The sequence below is a fragment of the Aulonocara stuartgranti genome, assembly GCF_965226115.1.
Source record: "Aulonocara stuartgranti genome assembly, chromosome: 7".
NCBI classification, from domain to species: domain Eukaryota; kingdom Metazoa; phylum Chordata; class Actinopteri; order Cichliformes; family Cichlidae; genus Aulonocara; species Aulonocara stuartgranti.
The window spans coordinates 53,750,588-53,770,256 of NC_138945.1; the positions used below are offsets into that span (position 1 = coordinate 53,750,588).

At 40.7% G+C, this 19,669-nt stretch overlaps 2 protein-coding genes across 3 annotated transcripts; one reads left to right on the forward strand and one right to left on the reverse strand.

The window, feature by feature from the left end:
- Nucleotides 1-79: 79 nt before the first annotated feature.
- pik3c2g (phosphatidylinositol-4-phosphate 3-kinase catalytic subunit type 2 gamma) lies at nt 80-13,991 on the reverse strand. The gene is made up of 33 exons (XM_082539804.1): nt 13,877-13,991; nt 12,902-13,430; nt 12,710-12,789; nt 12,301-12,452; nt 11,482-11,596; nt 11,260-11,371; nt 10,781-10,851; nt 10,554-10,617; nt 10,320-10,445; nt 10,124-10,154; nt 9,133-9,316; nt 8,881-9,003; nt 8,589-8,717; nt 7,947-8,061; nt 7,720-7,853; nt 7,383-7,571; nt 6,913-7,006; nt 6,658-6,752; nt 5,728-5,908; nt 5,481-5,588; nt 5,285-5,377; nt 5,007-5,136; nt 4,778-4,914; nt 4,521-4,690; nt 4,271-4,427; nt 4,066-4,175; nt 3,792-3,960; nt 3,184-3,302; nt 2,968-3,064; nt 2,811-2,874; nt 2,598-2,677; nt 1,471-1,596; nt 80-706 (listed from the first exon to the last, which is right to left on the reverse strand). Exons 2-33 carry the CDS (start codon nt 13,337-13,339, stop codon nt 554-556), a joined length of 4,146 nt encoding a protein of 1,381 aa, XP_082395930.1. The 5' UTR covers nt 13,340-13,430; nt 13,877-13,991; the 3' UTR covers nt 80-553.
- Nucleotides 13,992-14,400: 409 nt separating this feature from the next.
- LOC309711783 (uncharacterized protein) lies at nt 14,401-17,876 on the forward strand. 2 transcript variants are annotated; one of them, XM_082542240.1, is made up of 6 exons: nt 14,401-14,486; nt 14,673-14,871; nt 14,970-14,995; nt 15,076-15,184; nt 16,561-17,065; nt 17,183-17,876. In XM_082542240.1, the coding sequence occupies exons 2-5, from the start codon at nt 14,737-14,739 to the stop codon at nt 16,612-16,614; spliced, it is 324 nt and encodes a 107-aa protein (XP_082398366.1). In that variant the 5' UTR covers nt 14,401-14,486; nt 14,673-14,736; the 3' UTR covers nt 16,615-17,065; nt 17,183-17,876. The 2 variants fall into 2 exon arrangements, with proteins under 2 accessions (XP_082398366.1, XP_082398365.1); XM_082542239.1 differs by having other exon boundaries at nt 14,407-14,486; nt 14,611-14,871.
- Nucleotides 17,877-19,669: the final 1,793 nt, after the last annotated feature.

Genomic DNA, 19,669 nt, shown 5'->3' on the forward strand with positions numbered 1-19,669 from the left:
TCCAGTCCCACTGGTCAAGGACAGTGCAGCTGACGCAGCCTGAGGGGACAAACACACTCAGGTAACAAACCGGCGGTGCTGCATCACCTCCTCTTTAATCTGTCGCGTCCACAGCCTCGGCAACGTACACGTTTACAAGGTCTGCTTTTTGCTCTCAGTAAAAACAAAGTCAAGTGCAAACGAAAGTGCCACAGTGATTAAAAAATACGTTTTCTTCATCCATCACCAAAGTAACATTAGAAAAACTAGTGAACAAAAGGCCTTCATTCGATAAAAATTTAGAAATAATAAATTCAGTGTCACACAGTAAACAGTCCGCTGTGTTCTTTCAGTCTGTTTTGTAACTTTATCCACACACTCCCATCTGGCAGTGTTTTCAAGTCTGGAATGGGATAAAGTTGCATCTGATAAATAGGTATAACTGGCATGCAGTTTTGTATACAGTGCATTCTTCCTCTTCTCAGGCATCTCCCTCTCAAATCCATGAATGTGGTCCCTCACTTGATGTGGTTGCACCCCCTGCTGGCAGTAAGCCTGCAGTGCAGCTCTGAGGTCAGATAGCAGAGTTTCCGAGAGGGAACCAGAGCTCCTGATTGAGCAACTTTTCGTCCAGTTTTATGTTAGTTGCAGCCACAAAAGCCTTCTTGCTCTTTACTACCACTTCCAGGACTATCCCATTCAGCTGTGTGACCGAAGTGTACTCCACCTGTGAGTAGGAAGGAGACACTTTAGTTACCTAGCTTAAGATGTGGTTTTATAATTCTAAATAAGAGTTTATAAGAGGCTATAAATTTGTGGGAATATGATGGTTAGTGGGTCAAAGATCATGTTGTAAATCAGACTGCAGCAGCACAGAAGGAACTCTCATTATAATGAAATATTCATACATTTAGTTATAAGTCAGAGTGAGAACAATTTATCTGAAGAAGTATTCAAAACACAAAGCAAAAGAAAAACAAACTTTTTTTTTCATCACAATTAACTGTACATGTGACAGCTAATGCATGATGACAAAATCCAGCTCAAGGGTTCAAGGATGCATCATCATATTAGGTGAAATTTGTGATTGTGGCTGTACTGCACAATTTCTTTTTTGTTGTTTTTTTAAACTAAGCACTTCAGTTTAGAAGTTTAAGTGAAAACAAATTACCCATGTGAAAGGCACGCAGACTAAAAGTATTAAGTACTATTAGCTGATTTTCCACTTGACGCTACTCAGTCGATCACATTTTTGGATTGCCTCAGATAGCTTGGAACCCCAGCCATATAGATATTAAAAAAAGCACCTGGTGCCACGTACTACCACCTAATGGAAAACCCAAAAACTTAGTGGAGCTGAGCCAAGCCAAGCCACTATGTACTAGTGGAAAAAGATTATAAATGTACAAGCTACCCTGTAATACAGCTAAGTACCAAAAGATGTCTTGACTGTGTCTAATCATGGATAGAGAGGAGGAATGATGGCACTACCAGTTCATTGAAGATGGGGTTGACATTATTGCGGACAATCTTTGTCTTCCTCTTGGAGCGCCTCCGAGGGTCTGGCCTCAGGTATGTGATAACATAGGCATCAGGGTTAGAACCGTTCGGGTGCTTCTGTTGAGGAGAGGCGAATGAACAGGAAGTCAGAGGAGAATGAGCACGTGCCACAAGTACACTCAGTCACATGATAGCAACTAATGCATTTTTGCAAACTGCTGAAGATTAAACTGAGCTTCAGAATGGGGACGAAAGGTGATTTAAGAGACTTTGAATGTGGGGTGGTTCTTGGTGCCTGATGGTAAATGACCTGGTTCTTATAAAGCACTTTTCTACTCTACCTCAAAACTCAAAGAACTTGCCTCATTCATACAAGCACTTTGTTTTATGGCTATCTAGCATTTACACTAGTTGTTTTCCGATGAATGGACCGGAAGGTTGGTGATTCGATCCACCATCCATCCAATTAGTAGATGACCGATTCTATCTCCCGAGCCACAGACAATCACTCAATCCAGACAGGAGTGTTTCAGAAACTGCTGATCTGCTTTTTCACCATGTCCTTCTCTATGGTTTATAGGGGAGGTTCCAAAAAGATAAAGAATCTAGTAAGCAGCAGTTCTTAGGACACAAATACCTGGTTGGTATAAGAGGAGAATAACCTCTGGTAGTTCATGATGGTGTAATGGACACGATCGAAGTAAGGATCCTACAGCTTAACACACTGTGACACAAAACTTAAATGATCTCAAACATTTTTCTTGAACGTGACAATGAGTTCACTGTACTCAAATGGCCTTCACAGGCGCCAGATCTCAGTGCAGTCGAGCACTTTCGGGATGAGAGATTCACAACATGAAAGTGGATCTGTGTGACACTATCATGTCAACAGGACCAAAATGTCTGAGGATTATTTCCAGCACCTTGTTGAATCTATGTCATGAAGAATTAAGGAATTCTGAAGGCAAGACGGTCCAACCTCATACTAGTATGACTAAGTTAATGAGGTGAACCTGATGTAGTATCCAGTGAGTATATATCTGATATAGAACCCTAACTATACATGCTTTACTCTTGCTAAATGCTGCGGGACAGTAATAAGAATAAATGAAACTCACAATGTTCTTCAGGTGTTTTATCATTACAGAGAGCTTGTAGTTGACGTAAGTAATGTAAAGCTGGACCTGAGGCTGCTCTTCTGCAACAGATAATCACACAAGTGCAATTAGATCACAGCAAAGGAATTTCTTATAAATAAACTAATATCACACTTTTCTCAATATACCACGCAATCAACGCTCACATTCACATATTTTTTCCATTGTTCTTACCTGCACATTTTGGACCTCGGTTATGTCCTGGACCATCCAGAAACAAGCTGCAGACAAATTCATTCTGCGGGTGGCAAATTGAGATACTTTTCAAGTTCAGCTCTAATGGGGAAAACAGCTAATCACAAAGGACTACTAAAGCAGGGAAGAAACTCACTCCTTTGCAAGGTCCTTCAAAAAGCTCTTTTAGGTATTTATTCAGCAGAGACATCTTCCTGCCTGGCGTGAATGACATCTGGTACCAGCTCGGAAACCTTGGAAGCAAAGGAGTGGAAGCGAAGTCATGCATCTAATTATGTAATTACTATGAGAACGAGCTGTGCAACAAAATATAATACATGAGAGCAGGATTTATGTTAATTTATTCACTCACTGTGGTAGTGTTGATTCAATAAAGTGTTTCTGCAGCTCCCTATGGATCAGCTCAAACTGTCCAAATGTTTTCTCACTGGTCAGAAACCCATCGTCAATGGTTATCCTTAGGTCATAGAGCTGCAAATCAAACACAACCAATTATTACATTAGATAGAGACTACAGGAACTGTGTTAAAAGCTTCCAGGGAGATTGTTTTAGTAGCTTAAATCACTGCTCATATGCAAACTCCTTTATTTTCACTGCATTTTTGCAAACACCTGAGTCCTTGATCCTTGCTGTTATTTCTACTATAGACTGAATGTGACTAGAAGAAGAAGCACTTGACATCAGGACAGCTCTTCGGATCAAAGAGTAGTAAATGCTTACAAATACTCCTCACCCAACCCTTGGGAAAGACTTTATAAGCACAAGACTGCCTTCTGACAAGCTGTAAGTGACAGCAAACAATCAAAAAAAAAAAAGTGTGAATTCGCTGTCACTTCCAAGTGTTTTATTGCCTCCTCCAGCTATTTGGGCCTAATAAACAGCCCTTTAGTGCATCAGGTAAAATCTATTTTATAATGGTTTGTTTTGTTACTGAGGCCAAAGTGCAGTTGCAGGCTTACCACATCTTTTCCCTTGGCAGAGTATCCCAAAATGACAGCTTCCTGAATGTTACTAGCAGGAGCAGGAGCACTCTCCCGGGGCAGGGTGCCCTTTGTCTTGGGTTGAGCAATGTTGTGTGCCAGGAAGTTAAACTTGACTGCAACACAGTCCATACTCTCCTTGATCTTCCTACCACAGGTGTAACACAAACAGCAGAAATTAAATGCAAGTTTGTTTATTTGCGGAAGGATTATATGTATTCTTAGGAAGACGTTGCCACACACGTCACATTACTTTGTAAAGAAGGAGGTGGCCTCCAGATCAGTATCGTGAGGTCTGAGGTTGTTCTGGACGTACTGCAAGTCATTAGAGTCCTTCAGTTCTGGCATTCCTGCATGTAGCATCTGGAAATATACACAATGGGTAGAAACCTGTTTTACGGGATGTTTTCCGTTCTCAGACAGAGTTAAAAAGGGACTGTAATGTTATTTAGTCTTACAAGCTCCAACAAGCTGAGTATGAGTGCAGAACGCTGTCTGATTATGTTGTAAGCCTCACAGCAGAGCTCCACGAAGCGATGCAAGCGTTGAGGCTTCTGCCCTCCACCAGTGATGAAGTGGTGCATCTCAGATGTAAAGATGAAGGGAGACCGGTCCCTATTATTGAGCAGGAAAATGTTTTTCGTTGCTCATACATAACAGCACTCTGTCCTTTTTCAAAATGCTGCTTTGCTTGACTTGCTGACTTGCCTTTTAACACTTCCAAACATCTGTGCATTGCCCATTATCTTCCCGAAGTCAATGTGGAACATGTGCCCACTTTTTTTCAGCATGATATTGTCATTGTGGCGGTCGCAGATGCCCAGGATGAAGGTAGCAACGCACCACCCGGCACACGAGTGCAGGAAGTTCATCACAGCCTGCATATAAACAGAAAGTGTTATGCACGAGAAAGATGGAGCAGTGACAGTGCATCGTTAAGAAAAGGCTTTTCAGATGGTCTTAACCTTCTCGTAGTCTTCCTTAGTTCTGTTAAACATGTGAAACCATTTCTCCAGAGTGTCCTCTCGGAGGCTTCCACCCAGACCCCACTCTTTATGAATCTTTGCCAGGGTCACTGCCTCTGGTATCACTTCCACCAGACCTGACAAGCATAAAATAACAAGCTTTGGAAAAACACAAATTCCCAGACTATTTATGGACGTTCAAAAGCACAAACAAATCTATCATACTGACCCCGAGCTTGGCCTGTAGAAATACACTTGTAGGTGATCATTTGTAGATCGAGTCCCTCTTGGAGCCACACTCTGTCCATCGCACGGACAATCTGAAGTACCAGCATGTCCTGACGCAGGTCATCTCCTGTCTGAACAACACGTTTAACTGAGATTTCCTTAGAGTGTCCTCTAATATTCAGAGCTATGTAATAGCAGTTTTGAAACAGATTTAATTTCCCTGGAAGACAACAAGCAAAAACACAGTGTGGATCGATCCAACTGCATATCATTACTCACCTTGCAGATAACATTGTAGTTCTTGGCCAGAGGGTCAATGCAGATAAATGGGATCCCCAGAGGAGCAGCAAATGAGCTGTGGACCTTACAGGCCTGGAAGTAACACATCAAAGAGTAAACACCTGAAATAAAACGTTGCTGTGTGTTTGCATTAAAAAAAAATACTGATATATGATATGGTGGGTAACAATCTTACTTCTAGCTTCACTCCATTCACACAGACAGCAGGATCTAGTGGTAGGCAACAGCTGATCCCATCCTTAAAGAAGTCTTCAATTCTCCACCCTGTTTTTTTCAAAGTACTCTGCAGACAAAAGAGCAAAGCGGGAGAAAAAACACAAAAGAAAACAAAAAATTAAATGCATTTCTTGTACATCGACAGACACGATGATTACAAGGATTATAAGCCAGGAAGTGAATGCACCAATGAGTTAATTACGGACCTTACGACGAGCCTTGTCAGTACTGCGAATGCCACTAGCCACCTGTACGAGCACGGCCATCAGCTTGGTTTCGCGCTGCAGCTCCTCCCTCAGTGCTTGGCCGCAGCACTGCAGCAGGGCAGCGTGAATTTTACTGAACCAGCTCTGGTAGTGTTGGTCATTGCGGGCATCCTCCAGCAGCCTGACATTATATTCTAGCATGAGTTGTAAAGCTTTGCATGCATGATGTTGTCACTTACTGCCTAAAAGCATCATAGAGGTTGAACCTAAACACAGTGAGTCTAGAACTAAAAGAAAAAAGGTCGACTGATAAGTGAAGCATCTTAACTGTGTGTGAAAGCCAGTGAAGATTTGCTTTGTTAACACACACTAGAATACAAAGGCAGTTTCCTAAATTTCACCTCTTTTAGCGTGCACAAAATGTACTTCTTTATATATTTCTGTGATCATATTCAATGATATCAGCTCTAAAAATAGCAGCTGCATTTTTATACCAGCTGGTATCTTTAGATCTCTTATTGGGAGGCCCATTATGCAGTGGGCGGTGCACAGTGTCAAGAGAGAAGAGTTAGCGGGAAATCCTGCAGTTCCTCGTATGTTATGGAAAAACTAGTTTAAGTCATGTCACACAACCCTTTACAGTAAGAAAGACATAGCTTCTATTTGTACTATTCAATGAATTCAGGGGGAAGAAAATGACTTGGAGTAAGATTTCAATTTGATAAGTTTTTATGGACTTGTTCTTATGTGATCACTATTTGATCACAAAATCGAGTAGAGTGAAAAACTGTAATAAATAAATCAATATTTTATCAGTAAAGACAGAAGTCTTTCAGCTTTTTTCATGTTAATATGGCAATAAACATTTTCACCTGAATTAAATGCCAGTAGTTTTAGTATTATTCCTCATCAGTTTAGTGTCTGACTCACCAGAAGAGCTGCTGAGCGATGCGTATGTTCCTAAGTGATCTCTCCAACAGCAGCATTACCAGGGGTCCATCCAATTTCCACTCATTCTTCAGTGCCTGCAGGAAATGATCACTCATCAATCACACATCAAACTACTGAGCGTGCAAAGTGTGCCACCAGTTGTCCAATTTATCATCTGAAAAATTTAACTACTTCAACATCATATTTTTTTTGAGATCTCCTTTGAAAGGTTTGAATGTGTGTTAGTTTGCTCACCTGGACCAGCTGTGGTAAATACACCTCCAGATCCCCATCTGGTATCTGCTCAAAGTACTGAACGGCTGTCTGTCGTACAGTCTGATCATGAAAGCTGGAAGTGAGATCAGTGGGAAAGGGTTCAGATCATTTTTGTTTTAAATGAATGAAACATTAACCAGATATCCATCAGTTTCTATTACAAAAGTTCTTTAGTGTTTATTGTCTTGAATTATGCGCTGTGCTTCATTTATGATGATAATGTAGGTGGCCAGGAATATTAAGAAGATTAAAGAAATGATATTCCAGATCCAGGACGATCAGTGTTAGGCTAAAGGAAGCCAGAACCAAAGACTACGCTGACCTTGTTTTAGGGTACCCAGTTATTACCTTGTGTTAGTTGAACTGATAACTACTTTCATATGTTGTATAAATTTTTTGGTCAGCTTTTCTAAGTGACAGCACTTTATTTTTGCATGTAAACGCTGTACCTGTCGCTAAGCAGGAAAAGGGCTTCCTCAGGTAGATAGATAGCCCAGTTCTCCAGTATGGTATAGATTTCTGTCAGGTTTTCAGGATACCAGTGGGAAACTCCGCCCAGCAGCAGGTGGAGGAACGTACTTTGTTTGTCGCTGCTGTGACGTTTCGTCCACAGGAAAGCTTTCTCATTCTCTGTAAGACTGGTGAAAGAAAAATTATTTTAGGAATGTGTTGCTTGACAACAAAACCCTGGAAGCAATCTTGAAGAATTACTGAGAACTCGTAGTTCAAGGTATTTCTGACTAGTCCTGTTCTCAAATGACTCAGGAATTAAGTCATTCTACTCACAAGCAGAGACAATGCTTCTTTGAAACCTCCAGCATTTTCTTTTGCAGTTCCTCACAAGCCTGTGTGAACAATATTGACCCAGGGAGTGCAATGGGCCTCTTATACTCCCACTCAACCTGGTCTTGAAACTGAAGCTGAGGGAAAAGGTAGGAAGATAAAGAGTCAAGGAATGTGGTGTCGTTTTGCTTTTTGATCAACAGAGGGCAGAGCTGTCCAGTATTACTTACGTGCATTATCACCCCAGTGGCTTGTCTGTGGCTGTCAAAGAGGGCAGCGGACGGAGGAAAAGACAGCTCAGCCAAAGTAGACATACAGAGCAAGACGGTGCCTGTTACGAGAGTCCTGCACACAGAGAGAGAGAATACACTTATTGCAACAGAACTACACTGAGCTTGTAAAAACACAACCAGCCTTTAAACACATGCAATGCAAAGCAATTTGAAAACTGTTCTTGCACAGTGACATGTTTCCATCTGTTGTTTTGAGTCTTTAAAGTATTAAAAGAATGAAGCACTTTCATTTTAATGCGTGAAAACAAACACAGAGATAGTGGAACTGGGGTTTCCTCAGTTAACACCAATACATGATTTAATTCACAGTTGCATATACTCGCCAGTCACTTTATTAGGAACACCTGTCCAACTCCTCATCACTGCAAATATCTCATCAGCCAATTAGGTTTAGATTTTTACAGCTAAAATAGCGCTGTTCTGCTTGAGGTTTCTTCCTGTTAAAAGGGAGTTTTTCCTACCCACTGTCTCCGAGTGCTCGTAAAGTCCAATGAGTGTGCATATGAATTTTAAACCAATCCAAATAGACACAAAAACTTTATAGGTGCTATAGAGATGTAAGCTTTAATGACAACTTACCTATCGCTGTAAAGAGGTAGTACAGCCCACGATAAAAGCTCAGCAGTTTTGCCTTTCTTGGAGCCCTTGAGGCGAAAAGTGAGCATGGACTCATAGGGAAGCTGATTTATTGAAACAGGGAATACTATCCTAAAAACAAAGAACATATAGGTTATATATTATTCATTTACACGCGTTGTTTGTCTTGCAATTATTTTACATTATCGTACTTTAGACCGGTTGTAAATGAAGAAAGAGGAAGTTGGACGTGACAAAATAAAATTTATACTTATGGGCACTATCTAAATCTTACATGCGGTTACACTGGATTGTGTTTCCGTGTGACAAGGCAGTGCTGATATTTTCACAAACTCCACTGTCGCAGAGCTTCCTTCCGACGTACGTCAGCTCACACGAAATAGAGAACGACTCGTAACTAAAAGAAGAGGAACAATAAAGAATCCAGTGAATATCAACGGTGTGGTTAACATTCATGCTTGAGCGCGTGAATTGAGTTTGTGCATGCATATATAAATATATAAAAATACAATAACCACACACGTACATGTCTACCCAGATGGGCTGTAGTTTGTAGAGAGCAGCAACTTTGAGCTGGAGGATGTCGCGGTTGTGGTCTACGTCACAGATTTGCAAGCTGCTCGTTACCTTCGGGGCACTGAAGTCTGACTGGAAGTTTTCAAAAAACACCTGCAGCAGCTTTTGCAGCGCCTCGTGGAGAATGAGCATGGCTGGAGCACAGATAATAAACATCACTTAAGAGAGTCCAACTTTTTAGTAGAACCTTTACAGCAAAATTTGATAGCTGAAACATTTAATAATGATCGTCATTGCTTTATGTAGATGTATCAATAACAGGTGTAGTATACCAGAATTGTAGTTTGCTCTCTTTTTCCTTTGGCATTGATAAAATGCAAAACATGGCACTGAAGCACTGTTAGTAAAGAGTAGTGTACATATAGCACCATGTTTGTGCGCCAGAGGCAAAACTGATATGTCTGACAGTGGTCTTCCAAAAATTGTAAATATTTAAATAACAAATATGTTTTTCAAGTTTTTGAGCATATTGAGCATGTTGTTACAAAACTAAAAATTCATAACCATGTAGGTTGGTGGGCAAGTTTGTGTTGGGAGCTCGGTTTCATATCACACTTCTTTCTTCACTCTGATCCAATCATCTTCTTGTCTGTCACATATAGTAAAAGCTATTTCCTGCTCTTTAAAACTCTGCTATTTTATCATTCTGCCTTTAACACCATTATTTCCAGGATCTTTTACCCACTACATGCCTCATCCTGTCTGTTATACAGACACTTCTACTATTGACACTAATCTGCTCTCTTTTTTTTGATTGGAGTCCAGTCACCAACGCTTCAATGAGTAAATAACTTGTTTCACTTTCAAATAGATTCTCCTTATGGAAATAAACCTGACGCCCAAAATAATCTAAAAAACTTCTTTGCTGTCCAGCAACAACAAAAAGTTTACAGTAAATATACACCACACACAACCACACACGTACCAGTATAGATACTCACCATCTGCACACTCACTTATCTCTTCATGACTCTGCAACACAAAAAATGAAACATCTGTCATTTTTAATGTGAACAGGCATTTTTTGCAGGTTTTTAAAGGTACAAGAAAAACGATGAGATTGAGGCAAATTTTGCAGGTTAGTGTGATACTAACTTCTATTTATACTGATGGTTCTGTTTCTGTGATATAACCTACCAGAGGTCTTGGGTTAATCCTGTTGAGGTTGCCAATGGCATCCTCCAGTTCTTGGCACGTGACACCACACAGAAGGTTGCTGATGGTCCGAGCACGGCTCACAATAACACCAATATTCACCCCAGACTGCAGACCATAATAAGACGAGACACAAATGAGGAGAAATATTGGACAACCATGTATTGAGAAAGAAAATCCACTAGCTGCTTTTATTTATTTATTTATTTTACTGACCTTATTACTGAAGAGCTCTTTTGCCTCTCTACAGTAGGTGTTGAGCACACTCTGAAGACTCAGCCTGAGAGGGGAGGAAAAAGTGTAAACAAAGTGGTAGTAAAACCAGCTCTCTTCATGTTTTCTGCAAACAGACACCATCTGACTGTCTCGCCATCAAATAGCTGTCATTGTTAATGAAACTACTCCTCAAAGCTGGTGGTATGCAGTGCTGCTGGTTGTCTTACTTGCTGGTGTTGAAGACGAAAGCAGAAGCAAGGAACCGGAACAGCTGGCATGCAGTGTTGTCATCCACAGCCTTAAAGGGGGCGACATAGATCGGAATGTTGGATTTTTATGGTTATGGTGTCGCTCATATGTGGACAACTTCCATAAATAATATCCAATATGTAGCTTATATAAAACATTTAACTAATTACACGACAGTGAACATGCATATTTTGTCTTTTATGCATTTAAATCTAAGCGCACATCGGGTTCACCTTTATTCTGTTTACGTCTTCACGCTAAATGCCACCAGTCATGGCGTCATGTTTACACAGAGCAAAGTCAAGAGCTCAGGGTGGAGATTTTTACAGCTACAATAGTTCTCACGATAACAAACCGGCCAGGGAACGGGAAGAGTTGTACATTGTTTCAAGACTTGGGACGAAGCGAAAGGATCCTTTCTGTAAGAGGAAATGGAAAAGGACCTTGAGCCACTCACATCTCTGGCCAGTCCACGTTTGATGCTGTTGATGTTTACCAGTCGGACGGGGACTTCTAGATTAAGCTTGTAGTAGATCTGAATTGTCTCGTGCATGCCGAGCAGCTCTTCACTAAAGGCAGACCAAAAAAAGAGTGCATGGGGCGCATTACACCACATTAAACGATGCAGGTTTAAGAGGACGTCATGAGCTTTTGCAGTAAAATCTAGCAATAAACTTACTTCTGGAGAACCTCCTCGGAGTCGCACAGTTTTAATACGCAATGCTCAGATTGGTCAGGAGGGATGTCTAGAAGCTGGGAGATGTCCTCGATCAGACTCTTCACTGTCCTGTTCACTGGATAAAAGATTAGACTTCAGAGACACCACACATGCCAACATATGAAGAAACTTATGAAGCATTTATAGATATTACCTACAAATGACCCTGTTCAGCACAGTTTCCTGGGTTGCGAGGTTGGGTAATAGCTGCTTACTTGACTGCTGATAAGTCTGTTAACACTTTATGCCAATTTTACCACTTATTTATTTTTTTAAGTTAGAAATATCAATAATGCATAATTTCTAAAACAGACTACGAGTAACAAGCAACATTTTATGATCATTTTTCCTGTTTTAAATTCATTTAACTGCCACAGAAACCAAAAGACGGAGGAAGAAACAAATGTTGTTAAGTTGTCTGCAGATACTTAAGGACAGACAAAAAGCAAGAAAATTGATTTGTGGTTAAACTTTGCAACAGAAAATATTATTACATTTGTGTTAGACCTCATTTTCAGTAAAGACCTCAGAAAGATGCTTAGCCCACGTTTCTGCCCAAATACCATGTGTGATGGCTGCACTGTCATCTCAGAGTCAGTGCATGATGACAGAAGAAGCTTTGCAGTGAATTCAGTGATGGGTTTTAAACATTTGAATGTACAAATTGCACTATTGTAGCCACTTTTAAAGGATTTCTCTCTCTCCAGTATTTTGTGACATTGGATGGGAGCTGCTGCTAGCTAACAGAAGCAAGTGAACTGGTATATATACAAATGTTACCTGAGGTGGGAATGGGGATCTGGTTTTGGTCCCACACCACACTGATAGTCACCTCGACCTGCTGCAGCAGAGCACGGTTGATGTCCAGCAGTCGACCGCATACCAAACCGGAGTTGTAAAGACTTTCTGTGTGCTTGTATTTTGACATTAAGCTGCCAGAGACAGTGAAGAAAAACAGGTTGCAAAATTCCAAATGAAAGTATGATTGCGATTAGAAACCAACTGGAACTACAGAGGAGCCGTCCAGTAGCAAAACAATTGACAGTAAATACACAGCATATAAGATTTAAAGTCCAGTGACTAATTTTGTTTGCCTGATTTCTGTCATAGTAAAGGAGAATATTGTAAACAAAAGCATTTTATAGTCATTTCATTTCCACACAAGTTGTTTTTATGGTCATTTTCATACCTGGCAGTTGCAGCAGAAAACGAAACCATTGTCTTGGTGCTGCCCTCCGGAGTGTCTATGAGTGTGATGGCCCATATATCCTGATGAGGAAAAGAATACAAGAGACACTCTTCAGTCTTCTCTCTGTATTTTGGGTTTCGATCTTGAACATTAAGGAGCTTTTTGTCTACAATGAGTATTGGAGATGCTCACTTGGTTGCATACGGTCTTGGAGCGAGTCAGTCTTTGAAGAGGCTCGCTGAAATCACAAGAAACCTGCTTTTTGAGTCCCGGCCTGGGAGGAGGAGGAGGAGGAGGAAGTCGAAGGACCTTTTCTCCTCTCAAACATTCACTGGGAAGCCTACATCTTTGTAGATTAGGAGATCTTGGGGGTACTGGGGGGCGACCAATGGTGCTCTGCTGGTTGGTATTTCCAGGACCTCCGATCTCAAAATTCCAGATATCATTTCCAGGTTTAGGCTGGGTTAAAGTGGGGGATTCTGGGATGTCGTACAAATTAGGCCCATCATTTTGTGATAGGTCATCAATGCTCTCATACAGGTGTATTGCTTCTAGATCGTCCCTCAAAGGCATGGGGAGATCGGTGTCGCTCGCATCTTCTCTGTGGAGTGTTTCAGCTGAGCTTTCCATTGCATTTTATTCATGTAAACAAGTTTTTCTGGATGCTGGTGTTTCACACTCCGCACGGCCTTCATTCACAGCATGGCAGAACAGAAAAAACCTATGTGGTGGTATTATTAATAATGACAAGTTAGGATACTTGATGACTTACATTAGAAAATGCGAATTGTTGAAGGTAGGGCGGGTTTTATGAGCAGAGTCTAACTGAATCTGAAGGTTCAGGCTGGTGTAATTATTAACAAGCTTTCAAATCTTAACAGGAAATCCAACAGAGCACACCAATAAGCCCACAACAATGCCTTGTTATATATCAGTGACACCACAAATAACACATTATGACTTAAATTCTATTTTTAGACAGTATAAAGCTGAACAGCAGGGATTTTTGAATTTAAATCAAACTCAAATCTAGCCTGGTACTTTTTCATATCACGTAGTGTTTTCCCTTCATGTCACAGAAGGTCCTCTATAGTAAAATGTTAAGAGTAGCTGTGAATAACAAGATTTATCTTTTGCAAATTCACGGGTATATTTTTGTGAGCTTACCGTAAAAGCTCTGATGTCCGGCGTGTATCCTGTTCAAGGTGAAAGCTTGAATGAAGCCAAGCCCAGCCAGTTAGACCTGTAAGAAATCTGGAAAGGTTTGCTAGCTCCTCCCACTGTTCCTCCTCTTCCCTCTCCCGCGTCACAAAGTTGCCCTCTGCTGGACAAAACTGTGTATTACATATGTGTGCGTGTGCTGTTGTTGTACAGGTGAACTAATTCCAGTTAGTTCTTAGTCTTACATTAAAATTTGAAAACACAAAACAATCTTGACTTTTCATTGTATGTTTCAAATGCTGATTAGATATTTATTTTGCGTGTGTGTTTTTCACGAGTTAACCAATGGAAAACCATATGTGACATTAATTTTCAAAGCAGCATCACTTCTGACTTTACTGTATGTGTGTCAAAATGTTTTAAACGTGATCATAAACATGGATAAACACGTCTGTCCAGTTCAACTAACACACTGGAATACACTGAATACACTCCTCATGGAGGAATGCTATTGAGCAAGTTGAGATACGCGATCACTGTGTTTCAGTGGGTCACAAAGACTTGAAAGGAGCGAGAACGACATGCATGTTCAGGTAGTCCCCAGGTAGCACATAAGGTAAGAATACATTTAAGAAAGAAAAACGCACATATGTTAAAATGCGTCGCTGTAGTATCCTTTAATCAGCCGCCTTTTCAGTTCAGTTTGAGGCACGTAAATATTTACTGTACTGTACATACAGATTTGCTGGATCTTACATGCCACGGCGACATTTGTTTTTGCGTCTTTCTGTGGGAATGAAAGCAGAGGCACGGCACTGAATGTGTCACACAGGTGCGCAGCACAGACGGCTGCTATAAAAAGGACGATGGGGCAGGAAGAAATGCATCCGAACCACACAACTCCCCATATTTCACCAGTACCCAGCAAACCTGTATTTCCTGGTTACTATTCACTCATCCCTTTGGTTGTGCTCATACTGATTGGATGTATAGTGGCAGTGGTAAAAATGTTTATTTACTTCTGCACAATTCACTTTCAAAATGATGTCTTACACATCTATTATAATTGCACTTCTGTTTGGCTTGTGCTTCTCTTTAGGTTGTTTATATCAGAAGAAAAATGAGGTAACTCCTGAAGTTGAAGCATCATCTTGAGCTCGGTTTGGGCTCTTTTATGTTCAGGTTTCTCTTTCTCTTTTTTTCAGATTGGATGATTTGCGGCATAGGTTGATTCCTTTGTACAGCTACGACCCTGCAGAGGAACAGGAAGACTGGGGTGATGCTGGCAGGGAGGATGAGGATGCGGAGCTCAATGTAGGCTCATTCTTCTAGTAGATTCAGATGAGTTAGAACGAGACTTTATATGTTTGTTTTGATTTTCATTTATGTACTGTCACCATTAAGAATCTTTGAGTTCAGTATTAAAGCTTCTGTTTCCAATTGGCAGCCACCCAAAAGAAAGTTGACAAAGTATGGGACAAAAGAGCTCAAGTAGATTGAGTCCAATAAACTCGACTGGTTGTTATGTAGCACTTTTCTGCTCTACTTGAGGACTCAAACCACTTTATACTACAAACCTCATTCATTAAAACAGCATTTTTTTCTATGTGGATGTGCTTTCTAACATTCACACTCTAATAAACGCATCAGAAGGAACTTAAGGATCTTTCTTAAGGAGTCTTTTAAGGACAATGGAACACCCAGTGATTTGAACCACAAACCTACACACTGGTAGACAACCCACACTATCTCCAGAACCACAGGCACCCTAAACTGGGTGGAAATAGATAGCCACAGAATGAAAGGGACACCATTAATACAAATACAATATTTCCATCTATCTAAGTACTTATGATGGCATGTTGGAGATTTAGAAACATGCCCAAGCGCTCCTTGGCATGCAGGGATTGAACCACCAACCTCCTGATTAGTAGATAACATTCACTACAAATACAGGGCCTTTTAAAACTACACCTGTCCATGTTAATTGGTAAATTTCTATAATCAGTCACATACAACAGCTCTTGTATCATTTGTTACCATGTTAGCATCTTGCTAACAATTTGAACTGTAAGTTATTCTTCAGCTGTACTTTTTCTGCAGCTAGCGGCGTCTGTCATTTATTGTCTACTGATTTGCTTTGACTGGTTAATACTTCTATTTGAATCTGTTTGAACTGTGCATGTGCTCCCTTTCTCATTCTTGGGCTAACTATTTCTGCCCATTACTTTTGTGTGGGCTGTGATCCATGAGGTAGCATGGGTTGTCTACCAGTTCCAAGGTTGGTGGGTTAAATCCTTAGCTGCTCCAGTATCTTCCAAAGAATCCATGGGAAAGATACTGAACTGCAAAGTCCTCCTGATGTACTCATTTGAGTGTGAACATTAGATAGAAAATGCGTAAGCGTAGGGAAACAATTACTATTGTGGATGAGGCTTATAGTATAAAGTTCTTTAAGTGTTTAAGCAGAGTAGAAAAGTGCTATATAAGAACCAACTAAATTTGATTCGTACTTTAAAATGTCACCTTCAGTACCCCTGTGTATGATTCACTGAAGTACATCACCAGTCACATAAGTTTTAACACTTCGATTACATATTTTCAACTTCACACTCGTACCCTCATTTCCTGTCATACACGTGGGTGGTAGTGACCATTTCAGCTTATGTAGAATTTGATTTTCTTCACAGGAACCTTTGTACAAGAAGGCACAGCTCACCATTTCCTCTGGCTACGCAACATGATCACAAATTTCAGAAGAAACTCATTTAGGCAAATAAATCTTTATTTGCTGTACATGCTGCACAGCAGCAGCTTGTTGCCTGGATTCAAAGTGTATATAGAGGTTGTGGTTGAAACGTGACTTAAAGCAAACACCAGATGGCAATGTAACACTGCCTTTTTTCTTTCTTTTTACCTCAGCTGAAATTATTTTTTTAATAGGCTGCACAGAGTTTTATTTTAAAGGACAAAGCAAATGTTCTTCCTTTGCAATAAACTGGAAGTTTTAAGTTTGAAAGGTGTTTGTGTGAATTCGTGTGTTTCTTCTTTCACATGTGTGCGCAATGACATTTTAAAGACACACCTGTTTCTGATTAGCAATCAGAAGCTGGCGTTTTAAGGTTGCTTGAGTGGACACGTTCTCACGTTTGGTGGGATTTTACAGACAAAGATGGGATCGCAAAGAAAGACCAGGTGAACAGCACATGCATGCAAATAACTAAGAACCATAAATGCCTTTAATTGAAATATTATTTCAGTATGTATTGTTTTGGTGTGAATTCACATTAGTCTGGGTATCCATCTGTTTAGTCCATGCTGCTTCTTGATCTCCATCCTGCTGGTCTCAGCTGCGATCCTCCCAGCACTGGCTCTAGATAGCCTGCTGTGCTACTACTGTCCTCTGCAGCAGAAAAGCAAGCCCTGCCCCCAAACCACCAGCCAGTGTATGCCCGACCAGCGCTGCGCCATCTCCACAGGCAACTATGGCTTCTTCCACATCTTGTCTTCTCAGGGCTGTGTGGACAGTAAACTCTGTGGCTCCCATAAAGTCATCTCTTACCAGGGAGTCAAATACAATGTCAGCTACACATGCTGCTGTAAAAATCAGTGTAACATCCCGCCCAAATCTGACAGCAATCTGAAGAAGCTACTGGATTTGATTGCATTAAAGGTTGATCATGTCGGGAACACAGATGGTCTTAAGGAAGAGCCTTTGGATTCATGTCCAAATAACACAAGAACAACAATACCTGTCACTGATGCATAGGTACCTGTATTGTTGAAGACTGGGGAGAGTCCTGTTAGCCACTGGCACTTAAATCTTCAGAAGATGAAAGGCATTCAGTCAAATGTCTAAATCTCAGTCATTACTTTAAAAAAAGTTTGTATATATTTAAAAAAAAAAAAGTATGATGTATTGTGTGACTTGTATTTATGCGCCAGAGAGATGGACTTGTCAACCATCTTTCTGTAATCCCTATTTCCATATACATGTGTTTAAAAAAATAAAAGCGCTGGCATGATCAAGCTTCTGTTGGTGTAGCTGCTCTGTGTGAATTTAACAAGCAGGTATAATCGAAGGTGTGGCCTGTACAGCTGGAGTCAGTGATGAGATTGGAGTTCAGCAGGAGAAGCTCTGAAATGTTTTGGCTGGACTTAAAATCTCTTAAATGAGGTGAGACTGTGCGAATAAGTCTGGTGAGGAACTTTGTCGCATGGAGTCACACAAACCACCTGCAACTCAACACCTCAAAGACTAAGGAACTGGTTGTGGACTTCGGGAGGTCCAGAGAAGGTCCACTGCCGGTTCAGATAGAGGGGGAGGAGGTGGTCAACAAGTACCTCGGGCTGTGGGTGGACAATAAACTGGACTGGTCATGCAACACAGAGCACCTGTATAAAAAAGCCCAAAGCCGACTGTACTTCCTCAGGAGGCTGAGGTCTTTTAACATCTGCAGGAAGCTCCTGAGGATGTTTTACCAGTCGGTGGTTGCTGGAGTACTTTTCTATGCTGTGGTGTGCTGGGGGAGCAGCACAGCAAAGAAGGACTCATCCAGGCTGGAGAAACTGATCAGGAGGGCTAGCTCTGTGGTCGGCATGAAGCTGGACACTCTGGTGACAGTGGCAGAGAAAAGGACATTAAAGAAACTGATGGACATTATGGACAATGCTGGGCATCCTCTGCACACGGCCATAAACAATCAGAAGAGTCTGTTCAGTGACAGGTTGCTTCTCCCAAAGACAAGAACTAACAGACTTAAAAACTCCTTTGTCCCACACGCCATCAAACTGTTTAACTCCTCTCTGGAGGGGAGAGGGAGGGGAAACAGGAGGACAAAGGAGGGGGAACAACTAAGCTGTAGTGCCTCTTCACCTCACTGTACAATACTTTTGTTAATAGTCAATGGTGCAATAGACCTCAATACTTGAAATGTGCAATTCACTTGTATTTTTATTTTTTATTCCTATTTATTCTATTTATCCCCTTCGTATATTTTATTTATATTTGTCTCTGTATTTGTGTGTGTGTGTGTATATGTTACTCTGTAACTTCTGTCGGTGCTGTGCTTTTGGAAAGCGAATTTCCCAGAGGAACCCACCCGAGGGATTAATAAAGTTTTATCTTATCTTATCTTAAGCTTCACGCTAAAATTGTTCCTGCATTTTATCGTCAATGCTGGAAGTAGTCTGAATGTGATTATCAGAGGAAATCCTTCACACCAATACAAGAAATGGTGAAATTTCATACTTACTGCACAGCTGTACAAGTTGACCGGTTTTAAAGATGATAGCTGTGAAGATGTTGTTCATCTGTTTAATATAATGGATTTAAATGGCACTCACTTTGTTTCATGAATGAAAATAATAGCACAGAAAAATTCAGCAGCAATGTTTCTTTCCAGTAATTACGACCCATTATGACATTTTATCTGTGAGCTATTTAACGTGGTAAATATAGTATCTAAATTCAGCCTTTACCAAACAATAGAAACTTGCAGCTAACTAACATGTAAATTCGGCTAAGGGGCCAGTGACTTATGAATCCTGTCACTTTCACTTTTCAGCCTCTTACCAGGTGCTTCACTCTGCACAGCATTACAGTTTGTTGGGAAAAAATGGCTTCTATGAAACTGTGGAAAGATGTTGGTACTGAGGTTTTCAATATGTTTTTCGGTTGGTTTTTTTTGGGTTTTTTTTTTTTTAGCACTTTGAGTATCAGAGTATCAGTTTTTCATCAGTCCACTTATTTACTGCAGGTGGTGCTGGAGCTCATCCCTGGGGGGTGTACACCCTGAA

Excerpts from the sequence above, each read along its gene's own strand:
- pik3c2g (XM_082539804.1), bottom strand. The coding sequence starts at position 13,339 with ATGGAAAGCTCAGCTGAAACACTCCACAGAGAAGATGCGAGCGACACC. Across the intron at positions 11,597-12,300 it reads GATCCCCATTCCCACCTCAG|TGAACAGGACAGTGAAGAGT; the intron begins GTAACATTTGTA and ends TCTTTTATCCAG. Across the intron at positions 5,909-6,657 it reads ATCGCTCAGCAGCTCTTCTG|GCTGCTGGAGGATGCCCGCA; the intron begins GTGAGTCAGACA and ends ATATAATGTCAG.
- LOC309711783 (XM_082542240.1), top strand. The coding sequence starts at position 14,737 with ATGGGGCAGGAAGAAATGCATCCGAACCACACAACTCCCCATATTTCA. Across the intron at positions 14,872-14,969 it reads TTGGATGTATAGTGGCAGTG|GTTGTTTATATCAGAAGAAA; the intron begins GTAAAAATGTTT and ends GCTTCTCTTTAG. Across the intron at positions 15,185-16,560 it reads ATGAGGATGCGGAGCTCAAT|GAACCTTTGTACAAGAAGGC; the intron begins GTAGGCTCATTC and ends TTTTCTTCACAG.